General features: G+C 36.6%; 1 protein-coding gene across 1 annotated transcript in view; it reads left to right on the top strand.

Annotated features, from left to right (window-relative positions):
- LOC150108527 (VWFA and cache domain-containing protein 1-like) overlaps positions 1 to 19,789 on the top strand; it is a 420,515-nt gene that overhangs the window by 149,670 nt on the left and 251,056 nt on the right. The window contains exon 10 of the mRNA XM_090415949.1: positions 14,853 to 14,953. Coding sequence (XP_090272075.1) covers positions 14,853 to 14,953 — 101 coding nt within the window. The remainder of the gene's footprint in view (positions 1 to 14,852; positions 14,954 to 19,789) is intronic.

Here is a 19,789-nt window from a genome sequence, read left to right as displayed (position 1 = left end):
CAGTGACGGCTGAACTGGATAAGGGAAATGGGTTTACAGTGATACTGCTGGACCTGGCTAAGGCATTTGACAGGATACCACATGGATTTCTAATCCGTAAACTACAACATATGGGAATGGATATAAGGTTGGTGAGATGGATAGGTGTGTGGTTGATGGAGAGATATCAGAGAGTAGTTTATTCAGGAGTAGAGTCCAAAAGACGGCCTGTGACTAGTGGTGTGCCGCAGGGTTCTGTTCTTGGACCACTGCTGTTTAATTTGTTCATTAACAACATAGGGAAGGATCTAAGAGGAACAGTTCATTTGTTCACTGATGATGCAAAGTTAGGTAGGGCAATAGTGAATGCAGAAGATGTCAAAATCTTGCAGGAAGACTTGGATAGATTGGAGTTCTGGGCTAAGGAGAATGGATGTCAATTTAATGTGACAAAATGACAAAATGTAAGGTTATGCATTTTAGGGTGAAAAGATTAGCAGCAGTATACCACATTGGTGGAACTGTACTCCAGGAGATTGACGAGGCCAGGGACTTGGGAGGGTTGGTGGATAGGAAGTTGAAGTTTAGTGGGCACATTGCAAAAGTGGCTAAATCAGCTCATGAAATCACTTGGATGCTGTAGAATACTTTGAAGAGCAGAGACAAGCAAGTTATTGTACCTCTTTACCGAGCCTTGATAAGACCTCATCTCGACTACTGTGCCCAGATTTGGTCACTGAGGTTTCTTCTTGATGGGGAGGAAGTGGAGAGGATCCAGAGGCGAGTGACCAAGATGATAGCAGGTCTATGGAATGAACCTTATGAGAATAAGTTGAAGATTTGTGGGTTGAAATCAGAAATTTGTTGATAGGCGTAAAGGGGAGATATGATTGAGACATTCAAATTGCTAAAGGGTTTCTATAGGATTAATTCAGAGGATATTTTTGAGATCAGGACTGGTGGTGGTGGGAGAACTAGGGCACATCTATGGAAGCTGGGCAAGAGTGTGGTTAGCAAGGGTGTTAGAGCTGGGTTCTTTACTTTTAGAGTGGTAAATGAGTGGAATAAGCTGCCAGAGTCTGTTGTGGGTGCTATGACAGTGAATGAGTTCAAAGCAATGTATGATAGATACCGTGAGAATGTCGAATAGTTGTGTGGACATGATGTTTAGGGCCTCCCTTGATGAGTCTAAGGACTCCCTGGAGTCGCCCGTAATAATAAAAAAAAGGTGCAGAACTTTATTTTTTCTGTCCAAATGAAGGATTGCAAAAATTCCAACAGTCATTGAAAACTTTTAAAAAATAATAACTTTTAAATGTTTGTTTGAAGTCTACAGATTTCATGGATGTACCCATACGTAATAGTAAAACTTCATAATTGTCTTCTGTCAAATCCCTAAATTCTCATCATTTCTCTCACAGCAGAATTAGAGTGTTCTTTTCACTCCAGAAAAGAACACATGCTCTACTGCATGTTACCTCTCCAGTTTTTGTTTCAATCATGAAGGAAAAAAATGAGCCCCCCCCCCCATTATATCTTATAGTTAGTCTTTTACTTGTAAACAGTAAATCTTGCACATTTGAAGTGTGCAAGAAAAAAGTAAGTTTTTCATATCATAAATACATATAAATTAAATTAGTTATTTCCAGTAAACAAATTTTATAATTAAATCGGTGCATTCATTTAGTTCAGTATTAATCTTACATATACATAGTATGCATGACATATGTAATAAACAATCTATTATTTAAAAAAAAAATTCTTTTCTCATAATATAAATTCATTAACAAAATCACTCCAACGTAACCAGTGATTTAAACATATTAAAATTGGCACCATTTAATTAAATACTGTGGTACATTTATGCATCTTATTCTTCCAGCACCTCTATCCTTTAAAGTAAGTGCACAAATTGCATGTAATTAAATACTTTAAAAGATTACATAATGGTAATTCTTTTTTAATACTGTTACTTAAAAAATATAAGTATCTTTCAAAAACAAGTCAAATAGCAGTCAAGTTTGTCTGGTTCCACAGTGAGTGCTACTTACTTTCATGTTTTCATTAATTTTTTTACTTGTCGTTCTTATTAAATTGTTGCTTATAGATAATATATATAAATTCACCATTTGTTATAAACAAAACAAAACCAAAAACTGAATTGCGATGATTTGTGTAGTGTGCATTTTAAACCCGCATTAAAGAAAAGCATATTTCTATATAATTATGAGGGTGGTCTGAAAAGTTCTCGGCCTTGACCATTGATGGCAACACCATTAGCAAGAGATTTTTTTTTTTTTTTTGCTAAGTTCTTGTTGTTCTGAACCACGTGCACTACTTACTAGATTGTGGTTGGGCCTAATATAAGCTCGGAGACTGCACAAGGGTTTAATGTGTGTAAGCTTCAATAAAAGTTAATTATTGTATAAGAACAAGATTAAACCTAGATAACTCTAAGATTAAACATCAAGATAGACAAATGTACGAAGGACGGAGACACAACAATGCCGCAGTCAACAGGATTTGATTTACGTGTAAAAATAATAAATTTAGTTCATTAGGAAATTACTTGCAAGCTAAAGCATAAAATTAAGTTCAGCAAGATTGAATTTTAAATTTTAAGGTGATGAAATAAGTGAATTAAGGTGAGCAGGTTGTGGGACAAATCAAACAAGCTAATTATTAAGGTCATTTGAATTTTATTAAATTTTGTGAAAGTAGATTGTAATCTGATATACCACTATGGCTTTAGCTTCGAGCACTGGAATGGATGACAGCAAATTCTTCTGGATGGTAAAGCCTCAGCAGATTTTCCCGCAATTTTCTGGGGAAGAGTCCGATGATGTACTGTCATTCTTTTCATATGTTGAAGGACCCAGGAAGTTAGCTAACTGAACGGATTTCCAATTGCTAATGTTACTTAGAAGCAAATTGATAGGCAAAGCAAAAAACTTTCTTTACTCATCCCCAATTCTCAAGGAAACGTTTAGAGTATACAAAATTTAAGGAGGTATTGATCACACAATTTTCTAAGTTAAGAAGTATCAGACCAAACCTTTGGAAATTGCAAAGGAGCACACAAAAAGACAAGGAAAGCATAACCGTTTCTACAATTGTTTGTTAACGCTATCCAATAGTCTTAGTGTCTCAAATGAAGATAAGCCTCATTTGGATTGGGCCGTATTTCAGCAATTTAGACAGGGTTTAAGAACAGCATTAAGAGAATCTGCCTATAAGAAGATCACCACATTGGAGGAGTGCTACAAGGCCATTAGAGGAAAGGAGCAGAGGATTGGAGACGTTTGTCCCTCATCTAATCTGTGCCATATAAATGTTGTTGAAGAGATTGGTAGTCCCTCAAATTTTGTTAAACCAGGGAAAAAAAGTGAAAAAGAAACAAGTAAGAATCATGGAGAAACATCTGTAAACTTTAATCAAGTATCTAATTATGAAAACAATTCCACCAAAGGGGGAAAAAAAAAAATTGACATGGAGGAGGTGCGATCCTTAATTACCCATGAGGTGGAGCGATTGCAGCAACCTGTGATGGACCGCATTGATGCCGTGTTACAACAGCTGGCAACCATCAATGTCAAACCCTCAGAGACTCATACCTCTTCAATAGAAAAAATTAATGAGACAATTAAACAGGAAGTGAAAAGGCAGGATCAGCCCATTCTCAACCGCCTGGAAGAGGTGATGCAGAGATTAGAAGGCGTCATTAATCAATTGTCCATCACCTCTCAACCACGACCAAGGAGAGAACATTCTCTAATGGACAGTAGAGAGCCTACTAAACGTTTCAAGTGTAATAAGATTGGGCACATTGCCCGGAATTGCTCTTATTATAGGAGAACCTACTGGGACAATAATTGGGAGTACAGGCATATTCCACATAGAGGAGGCCGAGGAAATAAAGGTTCCACCAAATCTAATAAGTCAAAAATGATTGTTAGAGGAAACATCCAAGTTTCCCTTGTAATCTCTTAATAGACACAGGGTGTAATGCTTCCATCGTCAATGAAGAGCACTTCCAAAGAATAAGACTGAGAATTTGGAAGGGCATTATCCAGTTGAAGAGACCTGTTAAGCCAACAACCCTCGCTAATTCAATCTGTGTCATTTATAAGAAAATTAGGGCAAGAATCTTCCTACTGGAGTTTGGATTGCACTTCTGGCAAGAGCTGCTAGTTATTCCCTCTGAGTCCAGCTCAACCTCACAAATCATTTTAGGAACTGACTTCCTGGAAAAATATTGCTTCTCTTGTGATTTTTCCAGAGGTGAGATATCCCTGATGGATAGGAAAAGGTATGCTGGATACAATAGTTGGTCATTATACGTTAGAAGGAAACGTCCAACAGGGAAATTGCACACCCCAGGTAAAGTAGAACAATCTAATGAAGAAGTAGAAAGTGTCACTAATGACTCAGCTAAGTCTGAAGGTAGTCCCAACCCTGATGTAAGTAGTCAGCCAGGAACGCACAACATTCCACATAAGAATTTAAACCAAGAGCCGTGCAACTCAGAAGTAGAAGTAATAAATATAGATCAGGATACAATTGAAGTAAACTTTATTGAAGTAGTTGGTCAGCAAAGGGAGTCATACAAAGGAGCAAGAAGGAACTCCCTATCTCCATATCAAAATCTTCGAAATGAATACTGTAAAATTAAATGCAATCAGAGGAGGAGGCAAATCAATCGAAAGCAGAAAATTGGAACAGGTATAGACATAGTCTAACAGATACACAGGCAGCCTAGAAGAAAGTAAACAAAACCCCCAGGAATTACACGGGAATGACCTGAAAAAAAAAAAATTTTTTTTTTTTTAGTGGAAGAGTGAACCTTTGTTAAATTCTGAATGAAAGGAAATATAACCCATTAGTGTTTCATTCAGGATTTAACAAAAATTGACATTCCCATAGCCACATTTGTTTATCAGAATAATTGTGAAGATGTTTACTTACCAATATATTTCCTAAACTGTACAAAGAATTGTCAAGTCACTTATTATAAGATATATTTTGTAAATTTCTTAGTATATAATTGTGAATTCTGTATAAATTATTTTGTACGAAAGCAAGTGAAATAATCAGCTTAAGAAGGAGATAGCCTGAAGCTATGCACGAGTATTGGGCAGAGTAAAGTGCGAAATTATCCGAACTGTACGCCAGAGTACATTTTGGTGCTAGCTATTAAAGAGAGATAAATTGCCATGTGCAGTGTATCAAGGACAGTGATGTAGGAAAAAGGAATAAAGCGCGCAATATAAAAACAGTTGCAGCACCTACGGAGCTCCCTTATCTCTCATCTCTTATCTTCTCATTTGTCGTGGTCATGGATGGAAGAAGTCACTCGAAGGTTGGGCGGTCTGGCGAATGCAGCAATGGAGATTCGATGGTCTATATTCGATGGACTTGTCTATAGCCAAGCATAGACGAGTTCCCGACCCATCAATGGCTGTATCGGTGAACCTCTAACCATGCTGAGCTGAGTGACTGGAGAACGGCGAGTCAATGCTGTAGCCTCCACTAGTGATGTACCATTCCCAAGACCATTGCCAGTTCAAGTAGATGACACGAAATGGGAGTTAGAACAAGACAAAGGAAAGTGTAACCTGGAAGCATGTGAAATAGGCCAAGCATTATTTCAGACCCTGGTAAGAGAGACTTGTGTTAATTTGTGTAATTGTACTAGAAGAACTCATATTGCTGTAAAGAAGTCTCTAAGCTGATGCCTTATCATTGAAAGAATTTTAGATTTTATATATTCGGAATTAGAAAGACTTTTAGTTGCTTTTAGAAGGCCTATGTGTGATATTAGTATTGATATATTTTGTCTTGACATGTATAAGTTCCATTAAGGGAAGAAATATGTCATAAGCTGTGTGATGTAAAAGAGTTATTAGCTTTAATTTAATCCCATGCGTACTATGGAAGAATTAGTATATTAAGGCTTAGAATTCTCAATCTTTTGTATAGTTAAATCATGCTAGGAAAAGTTCTTAACAGTGTAATTCTTGAATTTGACCATTAAATGTTCTTCTTTGTTAAGTTAAACCATTGTGTTGCGTGAACATAAGTGAACCAGGGCAGGTAGGTAATTAATATAAAATAGGCTATGACTGCAATGCAAAGTAAGGTTTAATTGAAATAGTAAATTGAGAAATTTAGGGATATAATTAGAATCATTACTGTAGTGTTCTAAGCTGAGAGTTGAATTCTTGACACTGCTATGTCCAATTGTCTAGAACCCAGAGTGGTGCAGGATAATACAAATTTTCTTGAAAAAAAGGAATAACTCTAGTTAAGAACAAAGGAATTGGCATCCCCCCCCCCATGGCAATCCTTATCGTTCTGAACCACGTGCACTACTTAATAGATTGTGATTGGGCCTAATATAAGTTCGGAGACTACACAAGGGTTTAATGTGTGTAAGCTTTAATAAAAGTTAATTATTGTATAAGAACAAGATTAAACTTAGATAACTCTAAGATTAAACATCAAGATAAACAAATGTATGAAGAACGGAGACACAACAGTACATCAGTCATAAGCATCCATGTGAAATTGCAAGTCATTCTATCAAGTAGTTTGTTTTATATGGTTTACGGAAAAGTTTCGACCCTGACACATTTCTCCTCCTGTAGATAATGAGTAGGTTACAAAAATATAAATACAGTACAGTCACCTCTCAATAACTCGAATTTTTAATGAAGTCCCAGCCCCTTTAGTGGGGATTCGATGTTGAACTCTCTCGATTACTCGAACTGAACTTCTGATAACTCTAACTTTTCCGAACAAATTTTTAAAATTACATTCGTGTACAAATTGTCATGTAGCTTTTAAACTAATTTCTCCCCTTTTATATGTCTTCAGGGTTCTCTTTCGATTGTGAAAGTATTAACTGGAACTGGTAATCCTTTCACAATGGAAAGAATACATACTTGACTACGATGGCGATAGTCACGTGGTTAGTGACAGACGTGGGGGCGGGGAGGGAACAGTGGAGAGCACACATTTGCTGTTTTCGCCGCCTCATTATCGGCGGTGCATCGTGTGAACAAGCTGAGCGTCGCAGGCAGTGCAATATCTACATATTATTTTTGCATCTTGATTGATTAATCCTGTGTATACAATGGCAAAAAGTGTTCCGTCAATAAGAGGCAAAAGAAAATTGGTAGATGATGACAACCACATTTACGTATTTTCAAAGAGAACTGTAGACGAATAACATGGAATCTGGTTTTGTGAAAAACGTTCCACCTGCAAAGGACGTGTTTGGACAGAGGGTTTGGAAGGCCCAGTTGTGAAAGTCATAACTAAACATAACCATGCAGCTCAAGCTGAAAGGTCGGAAGCATTGCAATTAATTGGTCAAATACGGCAACATGCAACAACCATGAACGAACCCGCACAACAAATTGTTGCATCAGTAATTGCAGAGGCTCATGCCAATGACACGGCTTTACTTCCTAAAAAGGATTCACTTAAACGAACCATTCGTCATGTTCAATGCAACAATGGTACTCCTGCTTTACCAAGCAATCTCCATGACCTAGTAATTCCACAAAATTATCAAGAAATTATTATCGATGGCAATGTACAACAGTTTTTGATGTATGATTCTCAGGACGAACTGCTCCCATGTCGCATGCTTATTTTTTCCACTGGTAACAAGCTTCAGTTATTAGCACTTTTTCTGATGCAACTTTTAGCACAGTACACACGCATTTCCAGCAGCTTTATACAATTCATGTGGTTCAATTCAATGCAGTTATTCCAGTGGTCTATGCGCTTCTGCCAAACAAAACTCGTGCCACATGTGTCAAGTTGCTTCAAGAAGTTAAAAATCAACAACCTAGTCTCCAACCCCAGCAACTTATGACAGATTTCAAACAAAGTGCCATGCAAGCCTTCCAACAAGAATTTCCTAGTATTGTAAATACCGGTTGCTTTTTTCATCTTTCCCAAAGCGTTTGGCGAAAGGTACAAATATTTACCGATTCATCAATTCTTTAAAGAAACAAGGGCTGCACAATTTCGAAATTACACAACTAATTGCCGGTAATTCAGGCAATCAAAGAAACAAGAAGTATGCTGCAATTTCTGCTAGAATCAAAACAATAGTCCAAGATTTTCAAAATCATAATGTAATTGATTACCTTAGAGGCATTGCATACAACTTCGAGTTTTAAACAGTAATAATGTGCATTTATTCTATTAAAACAAAATAAATTAGAATTATTAAAAAATTAGGTGTATAATTTACATTTTTGTAGCTTACTCATTATCTACAGGGGGCAAAATGCTGGGGGCGACTTTTCCAGATCCGGTTTTATACACCTGTCTGAAGCAAAAGTGTTATCTGTATTTTCTTGAAGTGGATAAAATTGAGTATCGTGCGGTTATAAAATTCTTTGTAAAAGAAGGTTTTAAGAAATTCATTCAAAGTTCATAAATGTTTATTGGCACTCTTCTCCTCTGTTTTCAACAATTAAGAAATGTGCTGCCGAGTTTAAACGTGGCCATACCAGCCTTACTGGTACTGGATGATCGGCAAGTCAAAATGCATGAAATTGCTGAGACTATAGGCATTTCAAAAGAACGTGTATGATATATTTTGCATGAAGAATTGCAAATGAAAAGCTTTGTGCAAGATGGGTGCCATGCTTGCTCACAGCTGATAAAAAAAAAAAAAAACGTACTCGCATGAAAATCTCTGAACAGTGCTTGGAGCATTTTAACAAGAATAAAACTGATTTTGTCCATTGATTTATTACTATGGATGAGACTTGGATTCACCATTACACACCAGAATCAAAACAGCAGTCAAAATAGTGGATAGAAGCCAGTTGTTCAGCACTAAAGAAGACAAAAGTCTGTTCCATCAGCAGGAATGGTCATGCCATCAGTGTTTTGGGATGCTAAAGGCATTTTATTTATTATTTATCTTGAAAAGGGTAATACAATAACTGTGGAATATTATTCTGATCTTTTAACCAGACTAGACGAAAAAATTTTTGATAAAAAATAAAAAAAAAACCGTTTTGCAGAAGAAAAAAATCATCTTTCATCAGGACAATGCACCTGCCCACAAAGGTGTTGTGGCAATGGGAAAATTAAGAGATCTGCACTATGAATTGTTGGAACATCCACCCTATTAGCCAGATTTGTTTCCCTCTGACTTCTATCTCTTCCCAAAACTAAAACTCTTCCTTGTTGGTCAGTGTTTTTCTTCGAATCAAGAGGTGATTTCAGCTGTAGAGGGGTATTTTGCAGATCTTACTGAAAATCACTGCAGGGACAGGATTATGGCTCTGGAGCATTGCTGGAATGAATGTATTAGTCTATTCATTCCAGCAGTTGTCGAAAAAAAAAAAATTGAAATTATAAATTCGTTTTACATTCTTAGGCCGAGAAATTTTCAGACCACCCTTGTATGTTTGACATATAGTAAGCTGAAATTAAAGAATATGTGACTTTCTTTTGTCATCATAACATTTAGTTTTTTTAAAACAATGCCTATAACAATATTTATACTATGTAGACTGATTGATACCTTGGGTAGGTAAAACTTTTTTTGTGACTGGAAGATTTAAGTTCCATTTCTGAAACCCTGATCCTTTTACCCTCAATCTCACATGGGATTGCCTCAAAAGAACTACCATTTGCTGAACTAACTCCCACTTGTTGTCTGCAGTTCATCTGCTGTCATCAACAGTACTCCATCCCTGTCCTGCGTACCCTATCCTCCCTGAAAAGGCTAAACCCATCATATTCTATCCCTGTAACTATGTCATCTGGTGTTAGCTGAGTCTCACTAATGCCTATAATTTTTGGTGAAGTTGCATTAACCAATGCTTGTTGCCTGAGAATCTAGAATCTAGATTCTGCATTTTTTGTTCATTCACACTCATTTCCGTTGTGTGTGCTCTCTCTCTCTCACACACACAACTTGTATCCACCCTTATTTCTTTAATTAGCTGAAGATTTTCAAGATTAAGAGGCATTATTTTAAAATCGACCAAGGAGTTGGAAAAAGCAGAAAAAGATTTACAAGAACAAAGACAGGAGAACAATAAGAGCATAAATTTGTAAGTTATCAGTGAATAATAATAATAATCCACTTTTGGATATCTTTCAATCAGTCATCCTCATATCCATGATAATATTTTATAATCCAATCCCATATTCTCCATTTTATGTAACACTTGCCTGTGCTGTATCCTGTCAACAGCCTTAGCAAAATGCAAAGGTATATCATTGTATATCCTTTGTCTAACTCATTTGTAACAAAAATGTGAGCAAATTAGTAACATGCCCTTCTCCTAGTAAACTCATACTGTGCAATATAATGTGCAGAGTATTTGTCAACCTATTTCTGTATGCAAACTCTTAGCAATATTCCAAAATCCTCACGACCATTTCAGAGATACTGATAGGGCATAGACACCCTCCTCTGGAATCTTTCTGTGCTGAGACTCAAATTATATAGCCAGGTCAAAGGCAAAACCAGTTCAGCTTGACACTGTTTTATCATCCACACTGATATCCCATCAGCTTCTATTGCCAAGTTCTTATTCAGTTTATTCAGCAGATGTATTTATACCTCATACATCTGAGTTTCTTCAACCAATCTAGCATTGAGCTCTGTGTTGCATATTCCAGTTGATAGTGTCTTGCAAAATGGGCAATCATTAGTTGAATTATCTCTTCTGTATCCAACATCCACATGCCATCCATATTCAGCAATTATTCCTTGATTCACTTTATTTTTCTTGCAATAGAATTCTTTCGGATTGTCTTTAGTTTACTGAGCCAGTTTCTTTCATGCCCATGGTTAACTTTCCATGTAATAGTTATAATTCTCCTAGTTTGCTGCTTATAATTTTCATAACTGACATCATCTTTATGCACACAATATTGCTTTATCGTCATCTTTTTCTAAATCTCTAATTAATAAGATTGCACATTCATTCTGCCCTTCTACCCTATTTATTCTTCAAAGTCTAGAGCAGATCCTGTATAGTTCAGTGGATGTGGCATTTGCGCACCACGGCGCTTAACTGCACGAAGGAAGACTTCTTGGTTTCGAATCTAGTCGGCGACTAGAAGAAATTTTTCTAAGCCTTTTTTCGACCGGTTCCCGAGTTAGTCGATCTCTGGCATGGGCAGGCGGGTTTTTTCGTCCCGTAAACTCAAGAAAATAGACCGTAGATTTCAGACATTAAATACAAGTGTTAGAGACCACAAGATGGAGGCACTTGTTGAGCCGTCTCTCTCTTCACTGCATGCCTGTTAATTAGTGATAGCCTTGGGTCAGCTATCTCTGATTTGGTACCAGTGGAGATTGAACTACCCACTCAGTCTTCAAAAGTTAGATAGGGCTAAATAGCCTCGCTTACTCCCTATATACGGGAATAAAAAGGCGTTAGCTGGCTAAATTAAAAAAAACTAGAGCGATATTCTGATATTTCATCGTTGATGCATTTTTTTACTTCTCATGCAGTGTCAGTATCCTCATCTGACAACCAGTATTATGTTACAGAACCTAGTATTCTTCTCAGTTGGTCATACTGAGAAGGTCCTACTCAGTCGGATCTTGCTTTGTATTTCAGCATGTGACCTTTTCTGAATGGAACATTCATGCAGTCAGTACCTCATGAACACTGTCACCAAATGAATGCAGAACAGCCCCCCCCCACCTTCCACATACACTATAATCATGTCTGATACTCTTTAATCTCGGGTTCCTTCTGTCAACAACTCAGTAAATTTGTCTTCATTCTTCTCATGAGATTTCACTGCTTTCCAATCAATATTTGTGTAATTAGTCTCTCATTATGATTAAATATTTAGTATTTAACAGGTTTATTTGGTGGTACATTTCATTGTCACCAGCAACCGATCCAATAGGTCACAATGCTCATCCTGTATTGATCTTGTTAGACCCCACTTGCACTGTATAGCTTCAGTCTTGTTGCTTATTGAAAATTTTTACTAATATTGCCATCATCATAGCTCTCTACCCTCACTGAACTCAATTCATTTAATGCCATTAGTATTTCACCCCTAACAAAAGAATAAGTCAGCTTTTAGTCTTACAGAATACAGAGACAAATGTAAGAAAGCTAAACGGTGTGTAAAACTCGCTAAACAAAAGTCATGGGTAGACTTTGGCAAGAATATAGAAAATAAATATCAAGAAGTGGCAAAATATTCTGGAGGTTGTTGAAGAAGCTTAGGAATGGAGGAAAGAGTGCTGTAAAAGGAGTTAGAGATGATAAAGGTGACATGAAAACAAACAGGAGAAAAAGATATCCTTGAAGTATGGAGTACTTACTTTGAAAAACTGCTAAATGAAACAAGCAGTGATGACAACACAGTGATAAAAAAAAAACACTGACCAGGCATGCAGTCAGGAATACATATCTATACTTGTAGTAGAAAAAGCCATCAAATGCTTGAAATGTGGAAAGGCAGCAGGAGTAGATGATATTCGAGCAGAAATGCTGAAGTATGGTGGTATAAAAGTCTTACAGTGGCTGTATTGCATAGTTCAGAAAGCCTGGACAGAGGGACGAATTCCCAATGATTGGAGTAGAGCTCTCATAGTACCCATATATAAAAAGGGAAATAAAACTGAATGTGAGAATTACAGAGGTATTTCCCTACTGAGTGTTCCTGGCAAGATCTATGCAAGTATACGGTTGAGAAGAATTGTGGAAGAAAAGCTTGATGAAGAACAAGCTGGATTCAGGCCAAATAGAGGCTGTCAGGATCAGATCTTCACTTTACGACAAATAGTTGAGAAAGCATGGGAATACAACAAAGATCTGTATTTAAGTTTTGTCGATTTGGAAAAGGCATATGACAAGGTGCCAATAGAGAAGCTATTCAATACGCTGCAGTTATATGGTGTCAATGGGGCATTATATCAAGCAATACTTAGTCTTTATTTGAGTTGTAAGTCAGCAGTTAGAATTGAAGGAAGTACAGGAAGATGGTTTAATGTTAAATCTGGTGTGAGACAAGGATGTACATTATCCCCTCTGTTATTCATTATCTATATGGATCACATTATGAAGGAATGTGGTATTAAACCTGATATCAAAATTGGAGATGTTAATGTCAGCTCTTTGCTTTATGCGGATGATGTTATACTTCTAAATAAATCCACTACAAGTCTGCAAGATTCTCTGACTAAATTGAATAGCTGTTGTAATAGACTTGGTATGAAGGTCAGCAATAAAAAGACAAAGACAATGAAAATAGGCAGAATCATTGAAAATGTCAACTGTATTGTGAATGGAGAACCTGTGGAACAAGTAAAACATTTCAGCTACTTAGGCACGATTTTTACTGAAGATGGTAAATTAAATATAGAAATAGACAACAGAATCAGCAAAGCTGGTATGGTGAGAAGTTAATTGAATAAATTTATATGGAATAAGAGAGAAATTAGTCAAAACACTAAATTAGCTGTTTACAAGACAGTGTTCAAACCAGTTTTAACTTATGGATCTGAGAGCTGGGTCAGAAGTAAAACACTTGACCAAAGACTAGAGACTGCAGATATGAGAGTCCTTTGAAAGATTATAGGCGTGAACAGATGGCATCAATGGCAATATCATATTAAAAATGAGGATATTAGGAAAGAACTTGACATTGTCAGCATCCAGGAATGCGTTAGCAGAGGTAATCTCAGGTGGTATGGTCACTTAAATAGAATGGGAGAGGAAAGATTAGCAAAACAAGTGTTCTCTGCCAGGTTGGCAGGAAAACGACCCAGAGGAAGACCAAGATATAGGTGGATTGATACGGTACAAAGTGCCTTAGACGATAGAAATATAAAATCTGATAATGTTGGACTCTTGAGAGGTAACAGACTGATTTGGAGGAAAATTGTAGATAGGAAGTTAGTAATGATGTAATTTTTTCATGTAGTACTGTCATATCCTGTACACCCCTTCAGGGTACATGGCAGGAATTTGATGATGATGACAAAAGAATAATTGTTTTTTTCGTTAAAATCTTTATCGAATGTGTGACCTGAACATATAATTTCACATATTACATAGAAACTTGCTCTGCAAATGTATCTTGATTTGCAGCAACATGCTTTATGAGAATCTCTTGTGAGAAGGGTTTTTAAACTCATCCACTTTTATCTTTTCAGAGGAAGTCAAATTATTAAATATTTTCTTGGAATAGTCTGATTTCATTTGGAATACTAATAATGAGAATATCATCTACATAACTGTTGTATTCTATGATGTCACTCAGCCAGTTGGTGAGGAAAACATTGTTAATGCTGGCCAGGAAGATAATTACCAAGCTGATTCTTGGTAATTCTGAGGCTCATTTTTAAGGGGGAAAATCAGAGTATGTTAAGGTTCTATAGGGCTTCGAGGACTTCTTAAAAACATCAGTATGATATTTTTGAGAAGCTCAGCAAACAAAGATCCTGAGAAAATATAAAACTGTGCAAATTCATTTCAAATTATGACTGATATTCCAGATCTTAATGTATTTCTCATATAACGGCCATGTCTTTACTCTTTGTATAGGATATATATATTTTTTATTTTTTAGTGATGAAAAGTTAAAAAATATATATATCATTAAGTACCTTCGGGATATTTTCTCATATTAAGAACAGACATAATACAGTAATTTATCTCCTCTCTCTCTCTCTCTCTCTCTTTGGTTCAGTAAATTGAATTAATTCTGTGTATAGTTTATTTATGTTAGCTATGCATTAATTTTTTTTTTTAGCTTATTCATTTTTTCTTTCTGTCATGTGTATAATAGCATTCTCACCTGCATTAAGAATTGTTTCATAGTTTAACATGATCATTACTTGTTGTCAGGAGGAAAACCAGTAATGTATGAAAAAACATTTCTTCAGGATATAGCAGAACAGAATTTTCAAAAATATAATGTACGTCCACCTGACTATTCTAAGCCAAAGGTATGTTTTTGCTGTTTGTGTCACCTTTTATTTGAGTCATTATAATTATCCTATAATAAATATATATTTTTGAGATTTTAAACTGATGATATAATGATAAAAATTGCAAGAAAATAATTATCCACTTTTGTCAGGTTATTGCCAGCAGTGGCCGACATCACTTCTCTAATGAAGTGATGCAGAAGTTTTTGCTATAAGCAATAACCTGATGAAAACCATATATCTATCTACCTGAATTCCAGATAACACTTTTCCAATACCTTTTGGTCTTTTTTTTTTTTTTTTTTAAATCAATTCTCCTTCTAGATACACCATAGAGGTTACCTCTTCACTTGGTAACTCAGATCATAATCATGTGCAAGTTTCCTCTAATGTTGAATTCCCATCCTCCATCAACTTCTAGCCTCATTTCCTTTGGCACATAAGTACCAAGTGGGATGACCTCTGGAATTTCTGTTTTTCCTTTTAATGGTCTGAGTGTTACTTCACCATGTCTTCTTCTCTAATGAAGTGATGCAGAAGTTTTTGCTATAAGCAATAACCTGATGAAAACCATCATCATCATCATCATCATCATCATCAAATTCCTGCCATGTACCCTCAAGGGGTGTACAGGATATGACAGTACTACATGAAAAAATTACATCATTACTAACTTCCTATCTACAATTTTCCTCCAAATTAGTCTGTTACTTGTCAAGACTCCAACATTATCAGATCTTATATTTCTATCATCTAAGGCACTTTGTACCGTATCAATCCACCTATATCTTGGTCTTCCTCTGGGTCGTTTTCCTGCCAACCTGGCAGAGAACACTTGTTTTGCTAATCTTTCCTCTCCCATTCTATTTAAGTGACCATACCATCTGAGATTAGCTCTGCTAACGCATTCCTGGATGCTGACAATGTCAAGTTCTTTTCTAATATCCTCATTTTTAATATGATATTGCCATTGATGCCATCTGTTCACGCCTCTAATCTTTCTCAGGACTCTCATATCTGCGGTCTCTAGTCTTTGGTCAAGTGTTTTACTTCTGACCCAGCTCTCAGATCCATAAGTTAAAATTGGTTTGAACACAGTCTTGTATACAGCTAATTTAGTGTTCCGACTAATTTCTTTCTTATTCCATATGAATTTATTCAATTGACTTCCCACGATACCAGCTTTGCTGATTCTGTTGTCTATTTCTATATTTAGTTTACCATCTTCAGTAAAAATTGTGCCTAAGTAGCTGAAATGGTTTACTTGTTCCACAGGTTCTCCATTCACAACACAGTTGACATTTTCAATGATTCTGCCTATTTTCATTGTCTTTGTCTTTTTATTGCTGACCTTCATACCATATCTATTACAACAGCAATTGAATTTAGTCAGAGAATCTTGCAGACTTGTAGCGGATTTATTTAGAAGTATAACATCATCCGCATAAAGCAAAGAGCTGACATTAACATCTCCAATTTTGATATCAGGTTTAATACCACTTTCCTTCATAATGTGATCCATATAGATAATGAATAATAGAGGGGATAATGTACATCCTTGTCTCACACCAGATTTAACATTAAACCATCTTCCTGTACTTCCTTCAATTCTAACTGCTGACTCACAACTCAAATAAAGACTAAGTATTGCTTGATATAATGCCCCATTGACACCATATAACTGCAGCGTATTGAATAGCTTCTCTCTTGGCACCTTATCATATGTCTTTTCCAAATCGACAAAACTTAAATACAGATCTTTGTTATATTCCCATGCTTTCTCGACTATTTGTCGTAAAATGAAGATCTGATCCTGACAGCCTCTATTTGCCCTGAATCCAGCTTGTTCTTCACCAAGCTTTTCTTCCACAATTCTTCTCAACCGTTTCTCAAGTATACTTGCATAGATCTTACCAGGAACACTAAGTAGGGAAATACCTCTGTAATTCTCACATTCAGTTTTATTTCCCTTTTTATATATGGGTACTACGAGAGCTCTACTCCAATCATTGGGAATTCGTCCCTCCGTCCAGGCTTTCTGAACTATGCAGTGCAGCCACTGTAAGACTCTTATACCACCATACTTTAGCATTTCTGGTCGAATATCATCTACTCCTGCTGCCTTTCCACATTTCAAGCCTTTGATGGCTTTTTCTACTTCAAGTATGGATATGTATTCCTGACTGCATGCCTGGTCAGTGTTTTTTATCACTGTGCTGTCATCACTGCTTGTTTCATTTAGCAGTTTTTCAAAGTAATTACTCCATACTTCAAGGATATCTTTTTCTCCTGTTTTCATTTCACCTTTATCATCTCTAATTCCTTTTACAGCACTCTTTCCTCCATTCCTAAGCTTCTTCAACAACCTCCAGAATATTTTGCCACCTTCTTGATATTTATTTTCTATATTCTTGCCAAAGTCCTCCCATGACTTTTGTTTAGCTAGTTTTACACACTGTTTAGCTTTCTTACATTTGTCTCTGTATTCTGTAAGAGTAAAAGCTGACCTATTTGCCAGGAACTTTTGATATGCTTTCTTCTTTTCCTTCACTGCCTCTTTAACTTCCTGTGTCCACCAGGGAGTTCTGATTTTTTTATCCTTGCACACAACCTCACCACATTCCTCTCTGGCAGAATCAATCAATGTTTCCTTCAGAGTTTGCCACTGACTCTCCAAGGTTTGATTCCTGTTCTCAAACTCTTTCATTTTCTTTTCAATAATATTTCTGTATTTTAGTCTACAGTTTACATCTGAGAGCTGCTCAACTTTTATTCGCTTTAAAACTTTCTTACATGTTATTCTTTTCAATATGAAATTCAATTTTATCCTGCTCAAGACTAAATAGTGATCACTTCCAATTTCAAATCCTCTGTACACTCTGGTGTCCTGCACCAGGGAGAAAACATCACTATCAACAATAACATAGTCAATGAGACTTTTCTTATTCCTTGCTTCTTCTCTCCATGTGAACTTGTGCACATCCCCATGTTGGAACATGGTGTTAGCAATAACCAGTCCATGTCCTGAGCAGAAATCCAACAGATATTTGCCATTATTATTAGCTTTGCTCTTTTGTCCAAATTTTCCCAAAATATTTTTGTATGTCTCACAATCATTTCCTACTCTACCATTTAGATCCCCAACAAGGACCAACTTTTCCTTTTTCATTGTGTCAGTGGCTTTTTCTAAAGCCTCAAAAAATTCCTCCACTTCTACGTTAGTAGAACCTTCTGTGGGACCATAGGCACAAATAAGTCTCATTGTCCAGTTCCCCATTCTCATATTTGCCCACATTACTCTACTTGAGACTGACTGCCATTCAAGAAGATTAGCCTCGTATTTTGTGTTGAATACTATGGCTACTCCTTCTTTTCCTTGATTGTCATTGCCTGAATATAACATTTTGTATTTATTGCTCAGAAAGATCTCACCAGTTTTGGTCTTTTTTGTTTCAGTCACCCCTATTATGTCGATCTGGTACTTATCTAATTCCTCAGCTAGCTCCATTTCTTTGCCATTCAGGCTTCTTATATTGATAGTACCAATCTTTAACTCTGGTGATGTTGAGTTGGGGTTTGTTTTCAGATTTGTTCCAGTAGCTGACTTTTCGCTGTTCGCCCTGGTTCCCTGGCGAAAACAACGCCAGGGAACCTGATGATTATATGATGAAAACCATATAACTACTTACTTGAATTCCAGATAACACTTTTCCAATACCTTTGGTCTCTTTTTTTTTTTAAAATCACTTCTCCTTCTAGATACACCATAGAGGTTACCTCTTCACTTGGTAACTCAGATCATAATCATGTGCAAGTTTCCTCTAATGCCGAAAGCCCTTCCTCCATCAACTTTCAGCCTTATTTCCTTTGGCATATAAGGACCAAGTAGGATGACCTCTGGAATTTCTGTTCTTCCTTTCAATGGTCTGTGTGTTACTTCTAACCCCCATCTGATTTAAGTGAGTGGATGAAGTTATCTTCAGTGGCATGAAGGCCCTTAAATCCCATTTATCGCAAAATCTCATCCACTCTCTGATCCTGGTTCATTACAAGATGTACCAAAGCAGCTCAACCGGAAAAATTCAGCTTAATACTAGTAGTTTATAACAAGAACCACATATCTTCATACTTGGCCTATGCTGAAGCATGCAATAAATGCAAAACAACCATTAACAAATCTAAATCTGACTTCATGAAGGCCAGTAGCAGAAAACTCACCTCCTGTCAAAATGGAATCTGTACATTGTAGTCCATTGCACCATCCATCAGATGCAGTTTCTGGTCATTTGCACTTTCACCTCCCCCCCCCCCCCCCACCACCATCCAGATATCATCACTACTACAACATCTAAAGACTGACTTCCTACCATCATTTTTTCCCTCCATCTCCATCATTGATGACCAAGTCAAATTTCCACTTACCGTAATATCAATTGAGAACCATATGCCTCCTGTGGTTTTTCAGCAAAAAAACATCAGAAGAATACTGAGCAGAGTGGGTACTAAAAATCTTCTTGTCCCAATGGCATCTTTCAGCTATACTCAAACATTGTGTTCTAGAGCTAACACCTCTTTATCATCTCTACAATCTCATTTATTCAGCTAAGGGCATGGAAGCAGGCATATATCCAACCTGGACTAAAAAGGTAAGTAAGTACCTACCAATTGCCATAATCTCAGTCTTCTCCAAACTAATGGAGAAGTAATCAGCCCAGTCAACCTCTCCAGGTAGTGAAGTTGCTGATTTACTTACCAGTTAATTAGTGACTACTAGTATGGATTCTGTTAATCTAGATCCATGGCGAACCTCTTATTCTACATCACCGACCAATAGGACACATGCTTATGAAAGGT

This window comes from Typopeltis vanoorti, chromosome 3 (assembly GCF_054136105.1).
Source record: "Typopeltis vanoorti isolate ZY-2024b chromosome 3, IOZ_Tvanoo_1.0, whole genome shotgun sequence".
Classification (NCBI taxonomy): Eukaryota; Metazoa; Arthropoda; class Arachnida; order Uropygi; family Thelyphonidae; genus Typopeltis; species Typopeltis vanoorti.
This window is presented reverse-complemented; position numbering and strand designations above follow the sequence as displayed.